The sequence below is a fragment of the Gossypium raimondii genome, chromosome 1, assembly GCF_025698545.1.
Source record: "Gossypium raimondii isolate GPD5lz chromosome 1, ASM2569854v1, whole genome shotgun sequence".
NCBI lineage: Eukaryota > Viridiplantae > Streptophyta > Magnoliopsida > Malvales > Malvaceae > Gossypium > Gossypium raimondii.
In genome coordinates this window covers 30,901,645-30,924,599 of record NC_068565.1, presented here as the reverse complement: position 1 = coordinate 30,924,599, position 22,955 = coordinate 30,901,645, and the positions used below count along the sequence as shown (strand labels likewise).

General features: G+C 33.6%; 1 protein-coding gene across 1 annotated transcript; it reads left to right on the top strand.

Annotated features, from left to right (window-relative positions):
- Positions 1-12,713: 12,713 nt before the first annotated feature.
- On the top strand, positions 12,714-19,101 carry LOC105785567 (uncharacterized). Its single transcript, XM_012611676.2, has 6 exons — positions 12,714-13,465; positions 13,545-13,741; positions 14,140-14,362; positions 14,597-14,716; positions 14,908-15,675; positions 15,882-19,101. Exons 1-6 carry the CDS (start codon positions 13,052-13,054, stop codon positions 18,942-18,944), a joined length of 4,785 nt encoding a protein of 1,594 aa, XP_012467130.2. The 5' UTR covers positions 12,714-13,051; the 3' UTR covers positions 18,945-19,101.
- Positions 19,102-22,955: the final 3,854 nt, after the last annotated feature.

The window sequence follows — 22,955 nt, the reverse complement described above, 5'->3', positions numbered from 1 at the left end:
ATAAAATCCACAAGAAAGCAATTACAAAGTGTTTAAGTCAATGCTCTCAAAGTATTCTATTACTTAAGTATGAAGTGGTTATGAGAGGGAGAGACTTCTATTTATAGTTAAGCTCCCCTAGATCCAATGGGACAAATTAAAATAAATTAATGGTTGAGACTAAAGGCAATCTACAAATTAGGATTCTTAAGGGGTCTTGTTACAAGATCCTTTAAGATTACAAAATCAAATCTTCTAATATTACTTCTCATATTTAATCGGCTATGTAGATGGGCCTACGACCTCTCCAAGCAACGGGTCAATCCTGTTGGGCCAAATGACCCCTTTGTGAACAAGATGGATCTTTCAAGTGTGCCTTGGTCGCGGGCTTCCTTACATGACCTGTGACACTAGTATTGACCTTCGCATTACCCTTCGAAAAGGTAATTGATAGTCTACTTATCCCATTTTCTCTTTTGTCTCTTATGATCAATTATCTCCTGTCGCTAGCTCTTTTATTTCTTCATTGAACTCTATTTCAATTTGTAAAACTGTTAGAGAGGCTTTTTGTATTCTTGGTTGGCGAGATGTAATGATAAATGAGATGATTTTTTTAGATAGTAATGGTACTTGGGAATTGGTTAATTTTCCTACTAGACAAAAGGTAATTGGATGTAAATGAGTGGTTACGCTCAAGGTTAATTCTGATGGATCAGTTGCGTGACTAAAAGATCATCTTATTGATAAAGGATATGCTCAGACCTATGAGGTTAATTACTTGGACACTTTCTCTCCTGTGGCTAAGATGACTTTTGTGCATTTGTTCTTTTCTATGACGACTACATATTAGTGGCCTTTGTACCAACTTGATATAAAAAATACCTTTTTACATGGTAAACTACAGAAGAAAGTCTATATAAAGCAACCATTCGGTTTTGTGCCAGGGGGAGATGGTATATGAAGCTATGTCATTTTCAAAAATCTTTATATAGCTTGAAATAGAGCCTACGAGCATGTTTAGATGTTATAGAAAAGTTTTTGTGGTCACTTGGTTTTATACAAACACTCGGAGGCAAGTATAATTCTACTAGTGGTTTATGTTGGTGATATTTTTATTACTTGGAGTGATGATGTTGACATCCTTGCTTTGAAATCATTCCTTTATACTTAGTTTCAAATGAAGGATTTAAGGCAATTAAGATATGTTATTGGAGTTGAAGTTACTAGGAGTAAGAAAGCTATTTTCTTGTTTAAGAGGAAATATACCCTTGACTTACTTGAAAAAAACTACAAAGTCGAGATGCCAACCTTTTAGCATAGTAATGGATTCCAATTTGCAATTTATGTAGAGAGATAGTGATCCTTTTGAGGATCCTGAGAGGTATAGGGGACTAGATGGGAAATTGACTTATCTCACATTTACTCGTCACATTGGGTAGCATTAGAAAAAATCTTATATTACCTACAAGGGGTTCCAATTCATGATTTCTATATTAGAACTATGGGAACATAGGTATTGAATGCTTCATATATGCAAATTGTGTAAGATTGAAGATGGATAAGAGGTCAACTATAGATTTTTGTGTTTTTCTGTGTGGGAATCTAATTTCTTGGAAAGCAAGAAGCAGAGTGTAGTTTCCCAGTTTAGTGCAAAATCTGAATACCGAGTTATGAAACAATCTATGCGTGAGATTATGTTGTTACAATAGTTATTGAATGAATTGAGTTTTAAAGTGTCATTACTAGAAAAAAAATGGTGTGACAATCAAGTTGCTCTTCATATATCTTTCGATCCAGTAGTTCATGAGCGAACCAAGCATATTGAAGTCGACTGTCATTTCATTCGTGAAAAGATTCAATAAAAACTTATATCAACGAGTTATGTCAAAATAAGAGATCTATTAGGAGATATCTTTTAGAAACCTCTTAATGGGCCTCGTATTAATTATATTTGTAACAAGATGGACAAGATTAATATCCATGCTCCAACTTGAGGGAAAGTGTTAAAGAATGTGTAGATATGTAATTGTAGGTTAGCTAATTATTAGGGATTTGATTTTCTTGTGATTTGATTTGATTTTATTTCTTTCCTTATAAAGTAGGTTCTAACTTGTATATGTATATGTAGGGGTGAGCGCTCAATCGAATTGAGTCGAATCGAGTGAAAAATTTTGAGTTAATAGAGTTCACGAGTCCTATTTATCATCCTAACTCAATTTGAAAATTTTTCGAATCGAGTCGAGTGAAATAAAATTCAAATTGAGTGAAATTGTTCGAGTTAAATTAAAAAAATTAAACTTGTCAAATAAAAATATTGTTACAAGATAACAAATCCTATTTTAGAGCACATAAATTTGAAACCATATATATTTGAAAAATATTTCAATGCAAAATAATAAAAAATAAGATACTTGAGTATGATAAACTTGAATCATTAATTAGGCCCCAAAATTATTATTTAGAAAAATTTAAAATTTTAACTTTTTTGGATATATTTTAGAATTTTAAATAAAATTATAATTTTTTAAAATATAAATTTTGAAATTTTATAAATATTTTGAATTAAATTTTTTTTAATTTTTGAAAAATATTTTAATTTTATTTGTAATTTTTGTTAAGAGGAATCAATATGCTTATTTTCAAAGTTGACAAAGACTAAAAATGTATTTACACAATTCTATGATTTAAATTATTTGAGTTATTCAAATTGTGAAATTCAACTAGACTCGAACTCGAAACTCGAATTGAGTTATTCGAGTTGACAATAATTCCAATAAATCTATTCGATTAACTCGAAATTTAACTTATTTTTTTATTTTTTTCAAATCAAATCGAGTTTTGCTCACCCCTATATATATGTATTATTTGATGGTGTATAATACATAGAATTTCATTCTCTCATTCTCCTAGTGTTTTGTTATTTCGGTTCTAGCATTTCATACACTCAATAATATATTTATGTTCTTCCTGTTGAATTTTTAGGATGGACAGTGTCTTCGACCATCCGACCCTGCTTATGAACAAGTACTAGATTCCTTGGCTATGGTTGCACAACATACGCCTGTTCCTCTTTTAGAAGCCCTTCTAAGATGGCGAGAAAGGTGAATCATTTTCTTATTTACTTTGCCATTTAACTCTTCTTACAAATTCTTATTCTAAAATCCCTTATTAGTTTCTAATAGTGATTTGTCTTAGTATCATTTGTCTCTTATATTATTTTTAACTGCAATATTATTGATCGAAATTGATAGTTTAATACTACTTTTCATACAAAAAAAAAGAGTGGAAAAGTTCAAAGGATCCACTATCATATATACATACACGCACGCACACAAAACTATGAGGCTTTTTATGTCAAAGTTGACAATACCTCACAGGTTTGGTACGAGTCTCAATGGTACTAGAGAAACAACCAATAAGAATATAAGAGCCATGTGTCGTGTGGGAGCCACCTCTAAAATGATGTTATACTAGCATTGTTTACTTTATGTTGAGCTTGACAAGGATGCCAAACTTTAATCGGAGAGGAGCTTGTAACACCTTAATACTATGTTGGGATACTTTGAAGATCTACTATGATATAAGTCCATGCCTGCGATGCACATTTGGGAAAAAATCGTCAAACTTTTAGTTTGAAGTGGACAGTACCTTGTAAGTTATTGTGGGTATCTAAAAGTGGTATCAAATCAATCAAGTTAGAATATGAGAGGTAAATGTTATATCGTGAGAACTACCTCTAAAACCCTGAGGGAGATAAGTGCTACATAATGAGAGCCATCTCTAGAATCCCAACTCTTTGACTGATTTTGGTTTCGTATGTTTTATGTTGGGTTTAGCTGGGATGTCAAGCTTTAATAGGGGAGTTCGTAACACCCCAATCCCAGTTTGAAAAACTTTTAGGATTTGTAATAATTTATATGTGGAGACTGAAACCAATACTTGTGAAGTGCCTTTAGTGGGACAAAATAATAAGGCTTTTGAGTCAAAGTGGACTGTACTTTACAGGTTAAGTACAGGTATCAACATACTTAATTCAACAATCAATAATCAATCATCTTAAGTTTTCTTTAAGCCAATGTGAAGTTAATGTTGTTTAATCAAGGCATATGGTCATTAATTCTAATTGTTTTATGACTATAGGATTTCATTGTCTTACTTTTGCTTTTGTGATCTTGGTTGTAGTGAACCCCCAAAGGGTGCAAATGATGCATCTACTTTCCAGAGAAAGGTTTGTATTCTTTAATAGCTGATAGATTTTACTACATAAAAGCTCATGTTTTTTTTAATTCATTCAATGGCTTGTAAAGAGTGTCTTTTTTCCATCCAAAAGAAAGAAATAACAAGTTAAAGGAAACTAAAAATGAATGTTAGACCCATTATAAAATGATGCTTACCTTTTATCTTTTTTTTTAAATTTGCCAAATGGTTTTAATTATTTTGCTTAATTCACTGTGAGTTTAATTTGTCTTCATGGGGACTAGCTTGCTGTGGAGTGCATATTTTGTTCAGCTTGTATTCGTTTTGTTGAGTGCTGTCCGCAAGAGGGACTTACTGGTTTGTTCATTTCCATTTTTTCTCATTTGCAATTATACATTTTTTTTCAGAATTTGGTAAAATGTTAGACTTTCATTGCAGAGAAGCTTTGGTCTGGTCTTGAGAACTTTGTTTTTGATTGGTTAATCAATGCTGACAGGTAAGGCAGTGAAGGATAAGTCTAGACTTGCTCAAATTGAAGTTGTGGATTTAATTATGTTCTTTTTAGTGCTCAGGTTTTATATACAATTTATAGGCATTAGTTTGTATTCGTTGTCATTAATTATATTATAGTCATTGAAGTATTATTATAATATAGGGTTTGCATAGATTAATTTTTTGAACAATTTATTTGGCCTGATCTCGCTGGATTATTGATTTGAAAATACATTCTTATTACAGGGTTGTTAGTCAGGTTGATTATCCCTCACTAGTTGATTTACGGAGTCTCCTTCTTGACTTAGTTGCACAACTCTTAGGCGCCTTATCTCGGATCAGGTACTTGTGTTATTGTACGGTGGCATTAGAATTTGATAGGGATGTTGTTCATGTTGTACTTGTCATACCATTTTAAAATGGTTGATGATATTTCCCCCTCCCTATTAGTGAGAAATATCTGATGAAGAATCAAACCTATATGTCAAAAGATGGTAATAATGTTGTCTACTAGAGGACATCTCCAAGGGATTTATTCTCTTTTCCTTTTTTTTTTCTCGTGAAAGGTCTTGGAATATATATTGGATGTCTCAAATTTGAGAATTTGGGATTGAAAGGTTGTATTAGGTTCATGGAATACCTTCTTTTACCTATTATGGCTCAAACCCAATAGGTTTTCTATGTACTCAAAACAAAGGTAATATCAGTGGGTGAAGGGAAGAGTTTTTTTTTTTGTAACTATAAAAGAGAATCATATTTTTGATTGTTTCTAGACTTCTTAAAGATCTAAGCTATGTCTGAAAACTTATTTTAAAAATAGGTGAAATGCTTAATGGTAGGTATCCAAAGTTATTATATTAATACGTATTAATTGTTCTTTTCTTTCACAGGTTTACTTCTGTAACTGAGCGTTTTTTCATGGAATCTAATACTCGTCGAATAGATAGTAGTGTTGCCAGAAGTGAAACACTTAGTATTATAAATGGGATGCGCTACCTAAAGTTAGGGGTATGATACATTTTGTTTTTATGTTTTTCTCTTACCTCAAAGAAAAAGACATCATGATGACCAGTGTTTGACAATAACTAGTTTCCAGGTTAAGACTGAGGGAGGATTGAATGCATCAGCTTCTTTCGTGGCAAAAGCAAATCCTCTTAATCGTGCTCCACATAAACGGAAAAGTGAGTTGTATCATGCATTATGCAACATGCTTTCAAACATTCTAGCACCACTTGCAGATGGTGGGAAAAACCAATGGCCTCCTATAGGTGTAGACCTTGCTATCACTCTATGGTATGAAGCTGTTGGGCGAATTAGAGAGAACCTCATGCATTGGATGGACAAACAGAGCAAACATATAGGTGTAAGGGCATCTGTTTATCTATTTTTCTTGGAATTTTGAATTGGTTGTCTAATAAGATGACAGAATAAAGGTTAGCCTCTAATTCTACTTCACAGCCTAGAAAATATTCATTTACCAGTTACACAATCTATAGGAATAAATTGACTAATCTCTAATAGATGCTTCTAAGGATTAGGAAAAAATGAAATCTACTCAATCATAAAATAAATTGTGTTTTTTGGTAAAGGAGATACTACATTGTTGAAAATATTTTTTTATGTCACTTTGTTGTTGGTAGGTCTTTAGATGTTCTCCATTTTTACTCGTTAATGTTCTAGATTTCATACCCTAAAAAACTAGGAAGGAAATTAGTAAATTAGTTATAAAGGAAGAGAAATTCTAAGAATTTTGTTTTTGTAGAATTCCTAATATAGAGAGAGTAATAACAAAACTTTTATCCCTTTCCAAAGGCCCTATTACTCCTTTCACCACCAAGTTCATGATAAGTAGGGGAAGTGTAGAATTAGTTATTTTTAAATTTCAATGCTTAGTTAAAGTGAAAAAAAGGGTTCACTAAGACCCTCAACTGTGTAGGATTAGTTATATTTATATGTCAATGCTTAATTAAAATGAAAAGAAAGATTCACTAGAGCTTTCACTTGTGTTGCTTTCATGTATGTTTTCTTTGATTTTCATTATAACTGGAATTTTGAGATGAGCAAGTAATTCGTCATTCAAGACACATTATCATTTAAAAAAAAATTTATTTACTGCATACTTTCTGTGAGATTATTGACAATTTCCATCAATTAGAATGCTTAAGTACCTATTTAACTACTTTTCTATACTTTATTTTGTTTCTCCATGAACATATTTTCAGGTAGAGTGATAGAAAGTTGTCCATGCATTTAGATTAGATGTGAATTTTTATTTAAAATGTATTCTTCCCCCCTTTTTTTTGTAACATTGTAAAGTTTTCGTATTGATGATGCTTGAACACTATTGTCGGATAATGCACTTGAGTATTTGAGTTTTGGTGGACTGTATATATCATATAGGAATCCTTTTTCTGCAAGATACTAGTTAAGTGATGTTTTTCCCTAGTGTGATAAAGATTATAACTATGTGCATAAGAGTCTGTAATATCTCTAGTTTTTTAATGATTAAATTAATTCTCTACACGATATCAGATGTTTTTGGTTCTTTCTTGAAAAGATTTTTTACCAACTAAATTTATGGTTTCTTTTGTTCATCCAATTCCCAACTCCTTTCTTTACCCTTGTTTGCTTCATTTCTAAGCAATCATGTTAGATTCCACTAAAACTAGTTCTACTTTAGAGACTACCATGATTCAAAACACAACTACTTCAATCATTGAAAATTTGAAAATCATTTAGTCATCCTAACGATTGAATGAAAGAATTATTTGAAATGGTCCCCAATTTTCTTTATACATCTTTGAAGGGTCAAGGGAAATTAAGTCATTTGTTGGGCACAAATCTTCTAAAAAATATCTTCAATTAGAGGACAGGGATGCACAAGATTCCATGGTTGTGGAATCGATGCTTTCGGAGATTAGTGATACGTGTATGTTCCTTATCATTGCCAAGGAGATCTAGGATTTTATTAGGCTGAGATATTCCAAGGTCAATGATATTGTCCAAATCTATGGAGTTAAGACAAATTTCAACAACCAAGCATTGGAATCGATCTATTATTGAATATTTGAGTCTTTTGCTAGGTCTATGGTAGGAAATGGATCCCTATTAGTGCATCCAAAGGAGATATTGCAACATTAAAGAAGTTCATGGAAAAGGATCATATCAACAACTTTCTAAGGCCTCAATTCTGAGTTTGATGTTGTGAGAGCCCAAATTTTAGGGAAGGAGGATTGACCTTTGAATGAGGAAATATTTTATCACTTGAACTGAAGAAGAACGACGAAGTGTTATGTTGGACACATTGATGGGAGATGGATCTATTGTTGTCACCAAGATTGCAAGATTAAAGGATTATGGAGTTTTGCAATAATTTAAAGGTAGTAAGAAACACTCTAATTTGTCCAAGTCTTTTAATAGGGACTTATTATTGCACATACTACTAGAAACGTCTTATATAAGAGATAAGTCACAGAAACTTAATGGACAACCCTTAATGATTAATAGAGATGTGACAAAGGATTGCCACATATGGCTAGTGCTTGCTTGTGTAATAAAGAAAACTCACAAGGTTGAATTTTTGAGTTCAACGAGGAAAAAATTGAGAATTTTGTTGTTAATGCCTCAAGGGAACTTTTTTCAATGATTTGTGCCATAGATTTCAGATCCATGGATCAAATGGCATTTTTATGATTCCAAAGCCATAGAGCCTTTCATAGCAATCTTCACACAAATCTTATACCAAAAAGTTTAAAGAAATAAGAGGTAAGTGAGAGAATGTTATGATATAGGAGATGGAAGCTCTTAAAAATAACAAAATGCGAGAGTTAGTAGAACTGTCGAGAGGAAATAAAGTTGTTGAACATTGATGGGTTTTTTAGATGAAGCACAAGTCTAATGGTTCAGTAGAAAGGCATAAGGCAACATTGGTTGCCAGATGGTATGCTCAAACCTATGTCATTGATTACCTTCATATCTTTTATCTTATTGCAAAGATTAATACTGTACATGTCATGTTGTCATTGGCTGCAAATTTAGGGTGGAACCTACAACAGTTTGATGCAAAAAAAAAATCATTTCACCATGGCGATTTAAAAGAGGAGATTTGTAAGAGAGTCCTCCAGGCTTAAATCTAGAAAAAAGGTATGGTCTGTAAGTTTAAAGACCTCTATAGCTTAAACAATAATTAAGGGCTTGGCTCGAAAGATTTATAGATCTAATGACTACCTTGGGATATAAATAAAGTGAAGGTGGTCACATTCTGTTTGTAAGGCACTCAAAGTTAAGGTGCATGATAGTGTTGTTGGTATATGTGGATGATATTATCATAGTAGGTAATGATACGGAAGAGATGCAAAGTTTAAAAGGGTTCATGCTGAAAAAATTTGACATCAAAGAAGTTGGAAAATTAAATTACTTTTTCGGTATTGAAGTAGCACATTCAAAGCAAGGAATTTTTATTTCAGAGTAGAAACACTTGCTTGATTTATTGAAGCAAGTAGGAGTGTTGAGTTTTAGACTAATTGATATGACAATTGAGTAAAACTATACACTATGTGGTGCTCAAAATGATTTTGTTGTGGGTAAAAGTTCTTACGAAAGACTTGTCGTAAGATTAATCTATTTGACACATACAATACCAAAAATCACATTTGTTTTAAGTGTAGTCAGAGAATTTATACACAATCCAAAGGAAATGCATCTCAAGACTTATTTAGAATTTTGCAGTATTTGAAGGGTAATATTAAAAAACAATTTTATTCAAGTTAGAAAGCATGACTATAAAAGCTTATATCTACATTGAGTATGCTAGACCATTAGTTGACTGGAGGACAACTTTGAGCTATTATACTTAGAGGAAAAAGAAAAATGTGATGGCAAGGTCAAGTGCAAAGTTAGAGTTCAGGCGAATGGTACTATGAATATGTGAATTAAAATAATTCTTGATGATCTAAAGATAAAATTGGAAGGTATTGGATAAATATCGCATATGCAAGTATACATATTGTAATAAGTAGTATAAAATATCATTTCCACATAGAGTTATTCAATGCTAATCACCAATTATTATTCTATAACTCATCTAAATAAATCAACAATAATATTTTTAAAATTAAATTAATAAATAAAATTAAAAAGAAAATCTAATTGAATAATCAAATAATAATAAAATCTTAAGATTATAATTTCATCTAATGCATAGTTATTTGTTCTAATCTCCACTTTGTTTATCTTAATAAAGTTGATTACTAACATGGGTATTAAAATTCCTTAATTATCTTCCATGCAATTAAACAATAAATTTAATCTAATTATTAAGCTATATTTTTATGCCAATGATTTAAACGAAATTGATTAAGAATAAATTACAATTTTAGCTAGATAATTAAGTATATTCTTATCTTAATTATAGATCAAGATTTAACCCATTTAATTTAGAGTAAAAATTATTAAATTCATACCTAAAATGTAAAGTCATTTTTCACCTTTGTTTAATTTTGTCAAATTAATAGTTAACCAAACTATTATAAAAAACAAAGAATGGATAAATATGAACCCTAATAAGGAAATTTAGTTCATGCAAAATTAATCATAAAAAATAAAAGCAAAAAAAAAAAAAAAAAAGAGATGGAGAAATTGAGTTTTTATTGATTTCTGTAAATTATTGATGCTTCAAAGCTGTCACAGCTTTTCTCTTCTCACTCTCTCCTCTTGAGGTTTTGCTTCTTTTTCCCTTTAAAATTTGTATCATTAAAGAATCGCCTTGTAATTATTTGTTAGAGTAAAAATTGGTTCTCAAAATACTCGCATCAAATGCAGGTTCTATCTAAAGTAAGATCTGTTAGAGTGAATAAATAATTTCTTGCATAAATTAATCTCTCCTTTTTTCATTCTTCGCCTACAATGTATAAAAATTTATATAAAACAAGTCCAAATCAACACTAATAATATATTTTAAAAACCCAAAATATAAATTAAACATAAATAATAAAAATTCATATAATCTATTAAAATTAACCTAAAACCAAACTTTGGTCCTAAAGTATAATAAAATAAAAGACAAAAAATTCTAAGTTATTGAAGTTATCAAAAGTCCCTATGCAGTTGTATTGTGACAACAAACGGCAATCAATATTGCATATAATGTAGTGCAACATGAAAGAATCAAACATGTGGAAAAAGATAGACATTTGATCAAGGATGAACTCACAATGAATTTATTTGAAGACCATTTATTTCAATAAAGGATCAACTAGCACCAAATAAATGTTTTTCAAGAAATTGTTAACCATCTTGGAATGGAGGATAACTACTCACCAACTTGAGAGGAAGTATCATATATTGTGATAACGTGAGTATATAAATTTTGGTGGATTGTATATGTTAGATAACAGTGTATATACCATATAGGAATCCTATTTTTATAGGATGTTAGTTAAGTGATAAGTTTCCTTAGTTTTGGTGAAATAAAGATGTGTTTGATAAATTATTAGAAATTTTTATTTCATTGAAAATGAAAATTTTAAGGTTTAATTTGTTAATTATATTTCATCATCATATTAACTTTTTACTTAATATTAAATTTTCAAAAAGTGTTAAATACAATAAATGAGTGATAGCTATTTATTAGTTAATATTGAAAATATTCTTATGATTAAAATAAAATATTTCTAAAGCTATTCCAAATAATCAATAACATTAAAATTATGAAATAATGAATTTTCAAAATAAAATTTATTATTATAATCAAAATAATTATATTCAACGATTAATTTTTATAAATGCATCAAATAATTTTATAATATAAATTTAATTTTATAAAATTCAATACTAAAAATTTAGCACTTAATTTTTAGTTTTTTAAGCTTACAGTAGCACACGGTCATAATGTAATCCTGCTTCCAAGATGATAATAACCTTTTTGTTTCAAATTTTTACTTTTTGTTGGAAATTTCTATTAAACATTGTTTTCATCTGTCTCTAATGTATTTTGTGCATTGTGATCAGTTTTTCTTTCTCTCTCTTTCACATAAACAATTCTCTGTTTTAGGTTGGTTATCCTTTGGTGACTCTACTTCTATGTCTTGGAGATCCTCAAATATTCCACAGCAACTTAAGCTCTCACATGGAGCAACTCTACAAGCTTCTACGAGTAAGTTGACTTTTACACACCCAGACACACACATATATCGTCTGGGCCTTGAGTGCTGGACAGGCACGCATAACGTGAATTTTCCAACTCTTCTTATGCTTTTAACCTCTGTTCATATTCATCAGTTTCCATTTCAGCTGTCCTTGTAATGAAGCATCTGGTACTATATATGCAGGACAAGAATCATCGTTTCATGTCTTTGGACTGTCTTCATAAAGTTTTAAGATTCTACTTAAACGTTCATGCAGCTAACCAACCACCAAACCGTATATGGGATTACCTTGATAGTGTAACTTCTCAACTGTTAATACTTTTGAGGAAAGGAATGCTAACTCAGGATATACAACATGATAAGCTTGTGGAATTCTGTGTGACTATAGCGGAACATAACCTTGATTTTGCCATGAATCACATGATCTTGGAATTGTTGAAGCAAGATAGTCCAAGTGAAGCAAAGGTTATTGGTTTACGTGCCTTGCTTGCGATAGTTATGTCACCTTCAAGCCAGCATGTTGGCTTGGAAATATTTAAAGGTAACTCATAACTTTATTATCCAAATAACAGTCATATTTTTCATACCAATCATTCGCCTATTTATGTTGTATGAGCAGGTCATGATATTGGTCACTACATGCCAAAAGTTAAGGCTGCAATTGAGTCAATATTAAGGTCTTGCCATAGGACATATAGTCAGGCTCTTCTGACTTCTTCAAGGACAACAATAGGTAATTCCTCTCTTAAATCCTATTGATTGTAGAATGAGTATTTAACTAACTAAATTTGCTTCTCATCATATGAAGCAAAAAAGGACAAAGAAGCTAAAAAATTTGTGTATTTAGCATTTAGTTTATTTGTTTATCAATCAGTTTGGCAATTATATTTTATGTTTTGTGAGCATCCATCAAACGTTTACTTGCTTCAAGATGTGTCGGTGCTATGAATGCTAGGTTTCCACTTTTGACTTGCGTATTTTATCCCTTATCTGGATGCAAATGATATGTATGCTTTCCAGATGCTGTAACCAAGGAAAAGTCTCAAGGGTATTTGTTCCGATCAGCGCTTAAGTGCATACCTTACCTGATTGAAGAAGTTGGCCGAAGCGATAAGATAACTGAAATAATCCCTCAACACGGGATAAGCATTGATCCTGGTGTTCGTGAGGAAGCAGTTCAGGTACTGAACCGCATTGTACGGTACCTTCCACATCGTCGGTTTGCAGTTATCAGAGGGATGGCCAACTTCATCCTCCGGTTGCCTGATGACTTCCCTCTTCTGATTCAAACATCACTAGGGCGATTGTTAGAACTTATGCGATTTTGGAGAGCTTGTCTTATTGATGATAGACTGGAACAAGATGCTCAAGATGTAAAACGGACAGTGCAGCACAACACTGCATTCAAGAAGTCTTCTTTCCATCAACAAGCGGAAGCTATGGAGTTTCGTGCATCAGAGATAGATGCAGTTGGTCTTATCTTCCTTAGCTCTGTGGATAGCCAGATCCGTCACACAGCATTGGAGTTACTGCGTTGTGCACGTGCCTTAAGGAATGACATAAGAGACCTTTCACTTCATGAGCAGCTAGATTATAACAGAAGATATGAAGTTGAACCCATATTTATAATTGACGTGCTGGAAGAACATGGGGTGGGATATATTTACTTTATTATTTCATTTATTTAATCTCTATCAACTGCTATTCAGAACTTAAAACTAAATACTGCAGGAGGACATAGTTCAGAGTTGTTACTGGGATTCTGCTCGTTTGTTTGATTACAGACGAGAATCTGATGCAATTCCTTCCGATGTCTCTCTTCAATCTATAATATTTGAGAGTCCTGATAAAAATAGGTGGGCAAGATGTCTTAGTGAGCTTGTGAAATATGCAGCTGAAATTTGCCCAACCTCAGTTCTAGATGCCAAGTACGTACAATATGATAGTTCTTATGCATCTTTGCCAAGGAATCTGTTGCAATAGTCTCATTATGTTTTGCCTAGAACCGATTGGATGTTCTACTGATACTGATAGTAATGTTATCAATAAATGAAACCTAACGAGGAATAATCTTTATGCCTTGGCGACATTTCTAGTACTGGTCTACTGGATGGGTGGAAGAATATAAAAAACCATGTCTATGGTCCATACATGTTTGCGGTCTTTGGGTTTCATTGTTTCATCTTTCTGCAATAAACATGAAGTTCTGAATGGTTGTTTATTGATGCTCACTTTCTATTTGCGTTCTTATAAAATTTTCCCGTTAATTAGTTTTAATACTGTAAAGATTCCATGGATCCTCTTCTAAGCCATTTTCACTTGTCAGGGTGGAGGTTTTGCAGCGTCTTGCTCATATTACACCTGCTGAGTTAGGTGGAAAAGCTCATCAGTCACAAGATTTAGATAACAAACTGGATCAGTGGCTCATGTATGCAATGTTTGTATGTTCATGTCCACCAGATAGTAAGGAAGCGGGAAGCATAGTTGCGACAAGAGAACTTTACCATCTTATTTTCCCCTCTTTGAAATCTGGATCAGAAGCACACATAGTAAGTAACATGCTAATGAGATCATTCTACTTCATAGTGTTGAATGTATAGATGACATGAGCACACTAACCATGAGATACCCTTTCTGCTAGAGTATTAGAAATTAGGTAAAGTGTCGTCTGTATGCTTTTGCTTTTGCTTTTGCTTTTGTTTATAATGCTCTTCCGCTAGCTTTGCTACTCTAGATGATTCCAAGTTTGTTGCTTAATTGATATATTTTCCTTTTTAACTTAGCATTGTGCCACCATGGCTCTTGGGCACTCACACTTGGAATGTTGTGAGATAATGTTTAGTGAACTCGCATCATTTGTTGAGGAGGTTTCTTCAGAGACAGAAGGAAAGCCGAAATGGAAGGTATGTATGTCTGTTGTAACAGTATATGCATTTTTTTAGTTTTCTCCATATTTCAGGGTTTGTGGCTGCTCCTCCCGACCAGAAAATGTCCAATCCAGCTTGGGATGAAACCTATTTCATTTCCAATGACAAATAAAGGGGTAATTCTAGTTTACAGAATACTTGTGTTGACTCCGATGCTTTGGATGCAGAGTCAAAAGCAGACACGGCGTGAGGACCTTCGAGTCCATATTGCCAATATTTATCGCACTGTTGCCGAGAACATCTGGCCAGGATTCTTGGGCCGAAAGCCTGTATTTCGTCGCCACTATCTCAGGTTTATTGAAGACACATCTAAACAGATTGCAATAGCATCTGCTGACAGCTTTCAGGAAACACAACCACTTCGCTATGCACTTGCTTCTGTTTTAAGATCTCTGGCCCCTGAATTTGTGGATTCAAAATCAGATCGATTTGATCTTAGATATAGGAAGAAACTATTTGATCTTCTTTTATCCTGGTGCGATGAGCCGGGAAGTTCATGGGGAAAGGATGGTTCTAGTGACTATCGACGTGAAGTTGAACGATATAAGGCTTTACAACACAGGTCAAAAGATTCTGTGGACAAAATTTCATTTGACAAAGATTCGAGTGAACAAACCGACACAATCCAGTGGGCCTCTATGACTGCTATGGCTTCACTTCTCTATGGACCTTGTTTTGATGACAATGCTAGAAAAATGAGTGGCAGAGTTATAGTTTGGATTAATAGTTTGTTCAATGAGCCTGCAGCCAAGGCTCCATATGGTTACTCACCTGACCCAAGAACTCCATCTTATTCCAAATACACAGGAGAAGGACGTGGAGCTGCTTCTCGAGATAGGCATAAAGGTGGCCATCATCGTGTTGCTTTAGCAAAATTAGCTTTGAAAAATCTTCTTCTTAATAATTTGGATCTATTTCCTGCTTGCATCGATCAGGTATGTCAGGCACCTTTTTCCCCACAAACAGCATATGCATTTCCTTGTATGCCAATTATACGATGTACTTAAATTTTAGGTTGCTTCTTGTCTAGCACATTTCTCTTAAGTATGCTAGTGGAATGCGGCATCATCCTGTTTTTTTTTTTTCTTTTCCTATTAGGCCTATGTTTTTGCATTTAATCATTTCACTTTGTGATTTTCAGTGCTATTACTCTGACCCTGCTATAGCCGATGGTTACTTCAGTGTACTAGCCGAGGTCTACATGCGACAAGAGATACCAAATTGTGAGACTCAAAGGCTCTTAAGCCTGATCCTCTACAAGGTTGTAGATCCGTCTAGACAAATCCGTGATGATGCCCTTCAGATGCTTGAAACACTCTCTCTACGTGAATGGGCTGAAGATGGCATTGAAGGATCAGGTAGCTATCGAGCTGCTGTTGTTGGTAATCTCCCTGATTCCTACCAACAGTTCCAGTACAAGCTCTCTTGCAAATTAGCCAAAGATCACCCTGAGTTGAGCCAACTCCTCTGTGAGGAGATCATGCAAAGACAACTTGATGCTGTTGATATAATTGCTCAGCATCAGGTGTTAACCTGTATGGCTCCATGGATTGAAAATCTAAATTTTTGGAAACTCAAGGACTCAGGTTGGAGTGAAAGATTATTAAAAAGTCTTTATTATGTGACGTGGAGGCATGGAGATCAGTTTCCTGATGAAATTGAGAAACTCTGGAGCACAGTTGCCAGCAAGCCCCGGAACATTAGCCCAATTTTAGATTTCTTGATCACCAAAGGAATTGAGGATTGTGATTCAAATGCCTCTACTGAAATAAGTGGTGCTTTTGCCACATATTTCTCAGTTGCTAAGCGAGTAAGTTTGTATCTAGCACGTATATGTCCACAGCGGACAATTGACCATCTAGTTTATCAGTTGTCACAGCGGATGCTGGAAGATAGCATTGAACCAATTCGGCCAAGTGGAAACAGGGCCGATGCCAATGGAAATTTTATCTTGGAGTTCTCTCAGGGGCCTGCAACTGCCCAGATTGCATCTTTTGCAGACAGCCAGTCACATATGTCACCATTACTTGTCCGGGGTTCCTTTGATGGTCCATTGAGAAATACTAGTGGAAGCCTGAGTTGGCGTCCACCTGGTGTTGCTGGGCGAAATTCCTCAGGCTCACTAATTTCCATGCCTCCAGAATTAAGCATTGTTCCAGGAACTGCAGGAAGGTCAGCTCAGCTCCTACCAGGATTGGTAAACATGCCAGGGCCTTTAATGGGGGCTTGGAATTCCACAGGAAGTTTACGAAGCCGCCATGCTTCCAGGGACAGTGGAGATTACCTAATTGACACTCCCAATTCTGTCGAAGATATCATGCAGTCTGGGGTAGGTATGCTTGGTGTCAATGCTAAAGAACTTCAATCTGCTTTGCAAGGGAACCAGCAGCACTCACTCACTCGTGCAGATATAGCATTGATTCTACTGGCAGAAATTGCATATGAGAATGATGAAGACTTCCGCGAGCACTTACCTCTGCTATTTCATGTCACATTTGTTTCAATGGATAGCTCTGAGGATATTGTATTGGAGCACTGCCAGCATTTGCTTGTTAATCTACTATACTCACTTGCAGGTAGGCATCTAGAGCTGTACGAGGTTGAAAACAACGATGGAGAGAACAAACAACAGGTTGTTAGTCTGATCAAGTACGTTCAGTCAAAGCGAGGGAGCATGATGTGGGAGAATGAGGACTCTACAGTTACAAGGACTGACCTTCCTAGTGCTTCACTTTTGTCTGCCCTTGTTCAGAGTATGGTTGATGCAATCTTCTTCCAAGGAGATCTTCGTGAGACTTGGGGAGTTGAGGCACTCAAATGGGCCATGGAGTGCACTTCCAGACACCTTGCCTGTCGTTCTCACCAGATTTATCGTGCATTGCGGCCTAGTGTAACAAGTGACACATGTGTTTTACTCCTTCGTTGCCTACATAGATGCTTGGGAAATCCAGTACCTCATGTTCTGGGCTTCATTATGGAGATTTTACTGACATTGCAAGTAATGGTTGAGAACATGGATCCAGAGAAGGTAATACTCTTCCCACAACTCTTTTGGGGTTGTGTGGCAATGATGCACACAGATTTCATTCACATCTACTGCCAGGTCCTAGAGCTTTTCTCACGCGTGATTGATCGCTTATCGTTTCGTGACAGAACAATTGAAAATGTTCTCCTTTCCAGCATGCCTCGAGATGAGCTAAGTAATGTTGATATTGGTGACTTTCAGCGGATGGAATCTAGGTTATATGACTTGCCAGCAACTAGCGGCAATCTGCCAGCATTTGAAGGAGTGCAGCCTCTTGTACTTAAAGGCCTTATGTCCACTGTTAGTCATGGTGTAGCGATAGAGGTCCTCTCTCGTATGACAGTGCACTCATGCGACTCCATTTTTGGGGATCGTGAGACTAGACTGCTGATGCACATTACAGGATTGCTTCCATGGATTTGTTTACAGCTCAGCAAAGACCCATTGGTAGGACCAGCTTCACCACTCCAACAACAGTACCACAAAGCTTGCTCTGTTGCTGCCAACATCTCGATTTGGTGTCAAGTAGAATCAATGGATGACCTAGCTACCGTGTTTATGGCATACTCCAGAGGTGAGATCAAAAGCATTGATAATCTCCTTGCCTGTGTTTCACCCTTGTTATGCAACGAATGGTTCCCTAAGCACTCAGCCTTGGCTTTTGGACACTTGCTAAGGCTACTGGAGAGAGGTCCGGTCGAGTATCAACGCGTTATATTGCTCATGCTTAAGGCACTGCTCTTGCACACTCCCATTGATACGGCTCAGATCCCATACATGTATGCCATTGTATCCCAGCTAGTTGAGAGCAGTTTGTGTTGGGAAGCACTAAGTGTTTTAGAAGCTCTTTTTCAGAGTTGTACTTCATTGACTACTTCGCACCCATATGAGTCTGGGTCATTTGAAAATGGGACGGATGAGAAGCTGCTAGCTTCTCAGACCTCCTTCAAGGCTCGAGGTGGGACTCTACAGTACGGTTTCGGAGCTTGTTCTGGGATCAGTTCAACATCATCCACCGAGTCAGGTATGACACCTAGAGAGGTGGCTTTGCAAAACACTAGAATGATCCTCGGGCGGGTACTCGATAGCTGTGCCCTGGGGAGACGAAGGGAATATAGAAGGCTGGTGCCTTTTGTGACCACAATTGGAACCCCATATCCGGCAGGCTTGCACTTGTAATTTCAGTTTTTTAACACCTTTTGTCCATGTAGCTGATGTTATATTTTAGATTAAGCAATGCCTTATATCTCACCAATTTTTGATGACGTGTGCAATAAGTCCTTATTCAAAGGAGCCTGCTTAATCTATTATCAAACATAGACTTCATTGAATTGCAGTGCTATCTATTGAGATGATATTTTGCAGTTTTGAGACTAACTAGTGTTACCAGCATGACATTGATCATAGCGACACTGATAAAACTATCTCTATCATCATATTTAATTGAATGAAACTGAAAAAACGAAAATATAATTTGAAAATCAATAATTGAACATAACAACACTGACATAAAAAGATATACCATCCTATCAAAATCTTATATATAATGTGTATTACTAAATTATCAAACTATATAAAAATATAAAATATTTTAAAAATATCCTAATGATACACAAATTACTAGTAGGAAATGATCTTGAATTGAAGGTCGAGTCAGGTCGAGAGTCGGAAGTTGCCAAAATTGACTTAAATCTTGTTTTCAAAGATGTGTGACTGCTTAATTACACCAGTTGTCTCTAAATTTTGTTTGAAATTACATTTCAATCAACTAACTTTTAAAAGTTACATAATAATAAGTGACATTATGAAATTGTTAATTTTTATCACTCAACTATTAACTTTTGTTAAAAGAGTAATGTTTCACCTCAACTCAAAGGGCTAATAGCTAATTTGATTCCTGAGCTATGGTTAAAAAAATTTTAATATTTTTAAAATTTTCTTAACAATAGTTGTAAATAAAATTAAAAAATGTAAAATAAATAAATAATTCATATAAAAAATCAATTGTAGCAAGGAAAAACCAAGAACTTTTTAGCTATTTTTTCCACATCCAGTCTCTTAAAAAATCAGTCTTTGTTGTTTTTTCACTTTGGTCCTACTCGGTTTTTCATTTACTTTGTTGTTTTATGCTCTCTCCATTTTCATCTTTCTTTGCCCTCCATTTTTTTTTTCTTTTTTCATGCAAATCGACATCATCTCTGCTCTTCTCAGATCATAAAAAATAATATATATTTTATTTATAGCTGAAAGTAAAATCTTGACTTGAATTGTGAGAGAATAAATGTTGGGTTTAGAGAAGAAGAAGAGCACTTTGTGATGTGATTTCCCGAGCTTGGATAGTTTGGAAAATAGCTCGAATGGAAGGACCATCTTGAATTGGTTCAATTGGTGGAAACATTGACCCAAAACACTTGAATACTTTAAGGAACCGTAGCTATATTAAAACTACGACCCACTTAAACTTGACAGAATACTCGAACCTTGATAAGTGAAGTTGCCACATTCTGTGATGAGAAACGAAGTGATAAGACAATTGGGTGAATGCCACAAACTCGTAAAAGTTTGATAAGTTTAGTTTAGTTCAATGAAGAACCGAGAGAGAATAATTGTCACAAATCAAGTTTATATTCAAAGTAGTCTAACCTTACCATTGTTCTTTTACAAGCTATATATAGGCTCTAATATGACTATTCAAATTCGATATTCACATCAGCCATTATCTCAACATTAAAAATTCGGTTATAACTCATGATGGACAGCCTATAAGTCATGACTCTTCACTTGATTCGGGTTTAGTTGAAAAGTCATGTCTCTTCACTTGTTGAAGGCTTAATGCTCTTTAACTATGTTGTTTAGTGTCCCTTCACTTGCCTTATGGCCGAATGTTACAATGACTTGGCATTCATCTCTTTTATTGACACCATAACTAGCTTTAAATGCATGAAACCGATTAGACTGAAGAGTAACTCTTAGTCCATTTGAACAGCCACAAGGAATCAATATGAAAATTTGATTCTTGAATGACCTTCAATATCCATAAAAAAATGTCCTCTTCATGTACCGACAATTTAAATGACAGAATGCACACACTTTCATGCCAAAATCAAACAGCCTTTGTGTGTGAACATCCTTAAGACACATTAAACATGCGTTAAGACAATTTAATCATGCTAATAAGCTAAAGTGAAATGAACAATCACCTACATCATAAGTAAATAGACATTAATCATTGGCAACTTTTCATAATCTTATTCAACTAAGACACTTAACTAAAACACACACATTTAACACATATTTAAAACATACTATAAACACATACATGGACAATATAACTTATGATAAAAATCAACATACTATAACTCACACATTTATGAAGAGAAATAGCCAAAATAAATAACACTTCACACACTTATGACATTAACTCATGCTTAAACTTAATTAAGATATGAGTTACTTAATGCATGACTTAATTAAATGCAGAACACATAATGCAAGTTATAATTTAAAGATGTAAACTTATTAAACTGAAAAATTAATTAAAGTCCTTTAAATTGTCTCATGATTAATCAATTACATCACTAAATTCGTCCACACTTGAACTCAATTTAACCATCATAGACATTGGGCTCGACCCAATTTGAATGATAAGCCTCATTTGACACTTGGGTCGTTCTCGTTTGGGCCAATCTGAACACTTTCGAATTGCATCGTAATATGATGTGACTGGAATCACATCACTTTGTATTATAAATTTAAAATATCCAAAATTTCAAAACTAAAAGTTACTAAAAAAAACTCAATCAATCTAGTAAATATAGTTACGTAAAAGTAGGGTACTTTGTATTATAAATTAAAAGAAAAAAATCTCAAATTTCAAAAATTGAAACTTACGAAAGAACTTAGACAATATAATAGAACATTTTGCTTTTATCTCTTACCTTCTTCTTTCTTATTTTACTTTCTCATTTCTTTTTTCTTTTCATAATTATCGGAAAATCCTACAAATAAGCCATCGATGGTAGAAGCTTTTACGATTCTCAAGAATGAAACTTGTGTTGCAAGCCTATATTTTTATTTCTTGAAAACTTTAGTAGAAATAATCGATCTAATAGTGGATTTCATATAGTGCACTGAGATGTATATTGTTAGGGTTTTTAGGGCTTTGAGAAAAAAAATAAAACAAAAGAAAATTGCAAAGCAATTTTTGGGTAAAACAACATGCAATTGTTGATGTGATTGAAGGTGTTCATCAACGGTAGAAAACAAATGAAATTGAGTTTGAAAATTTTAAGATTTTTTTATATAATAATTTACAAGAAATGTTAATTTATGTTGTAAAATAAATAATAAAGAGAATAAAAGAACATGAAATATGAGAGCAAAAGACAAGAATGTATTTTATTCATCAATAGGAATATTTAGAAAGCTTCTTAAAATTCTATATTTATAGACATAAAAAGTATACATGATATAAAACTCTACTTCTAATAGACATTAGAGTCCTAAAATACATCAAACTTATCTTAATCTTAATGGACATCCACTTAATAATAATATATTCATAAGAATCCCCTTGGATGTCCATCGATAGATAATGTGCCTTGTTAAAACCTTACAAAGATAAAAACACTATGAGAAAAATTTCTTAGTGAATGAAAAAGAGTACATTTATCTATAATACACATTACATGTTGGCTCATTAAAAACCGTACTAGGAAAACCCAATGGAACAAAAATCTCGATTAAGGAAAAAAGAGTAATTACTCCCCTTCATGATAACATCACACAATATCTAATATTCTATGTATTCCAATCTTGAATACTAGCTTTTCAAATGATCACTTGAATAAATTTAATAAACGTTTATGCCACCATTCTTCTAAAAGTCATGAGTGAGGAAAAATTATGGGGAAATATATTTTGATTTCTTCAGGAGTCCCAACAATAATCATAACAAACTTTTATCATGATCCTTTTATAAAAATACAAATAGGTATTTTAGATCATTTTATAATATTTCTTCAACTACTATTCATTAAGTCAAATTTACCACATATGTTAAAATCATTTCAATTCATATAAATGTTTACGAAAAATATTAAAAATTCCCAAGAATTTCTATATTCTTCCAACATTCTAAATCCTTCAAGGATTTTAATATAAAATTCACTATATAGTGATTCATATAAC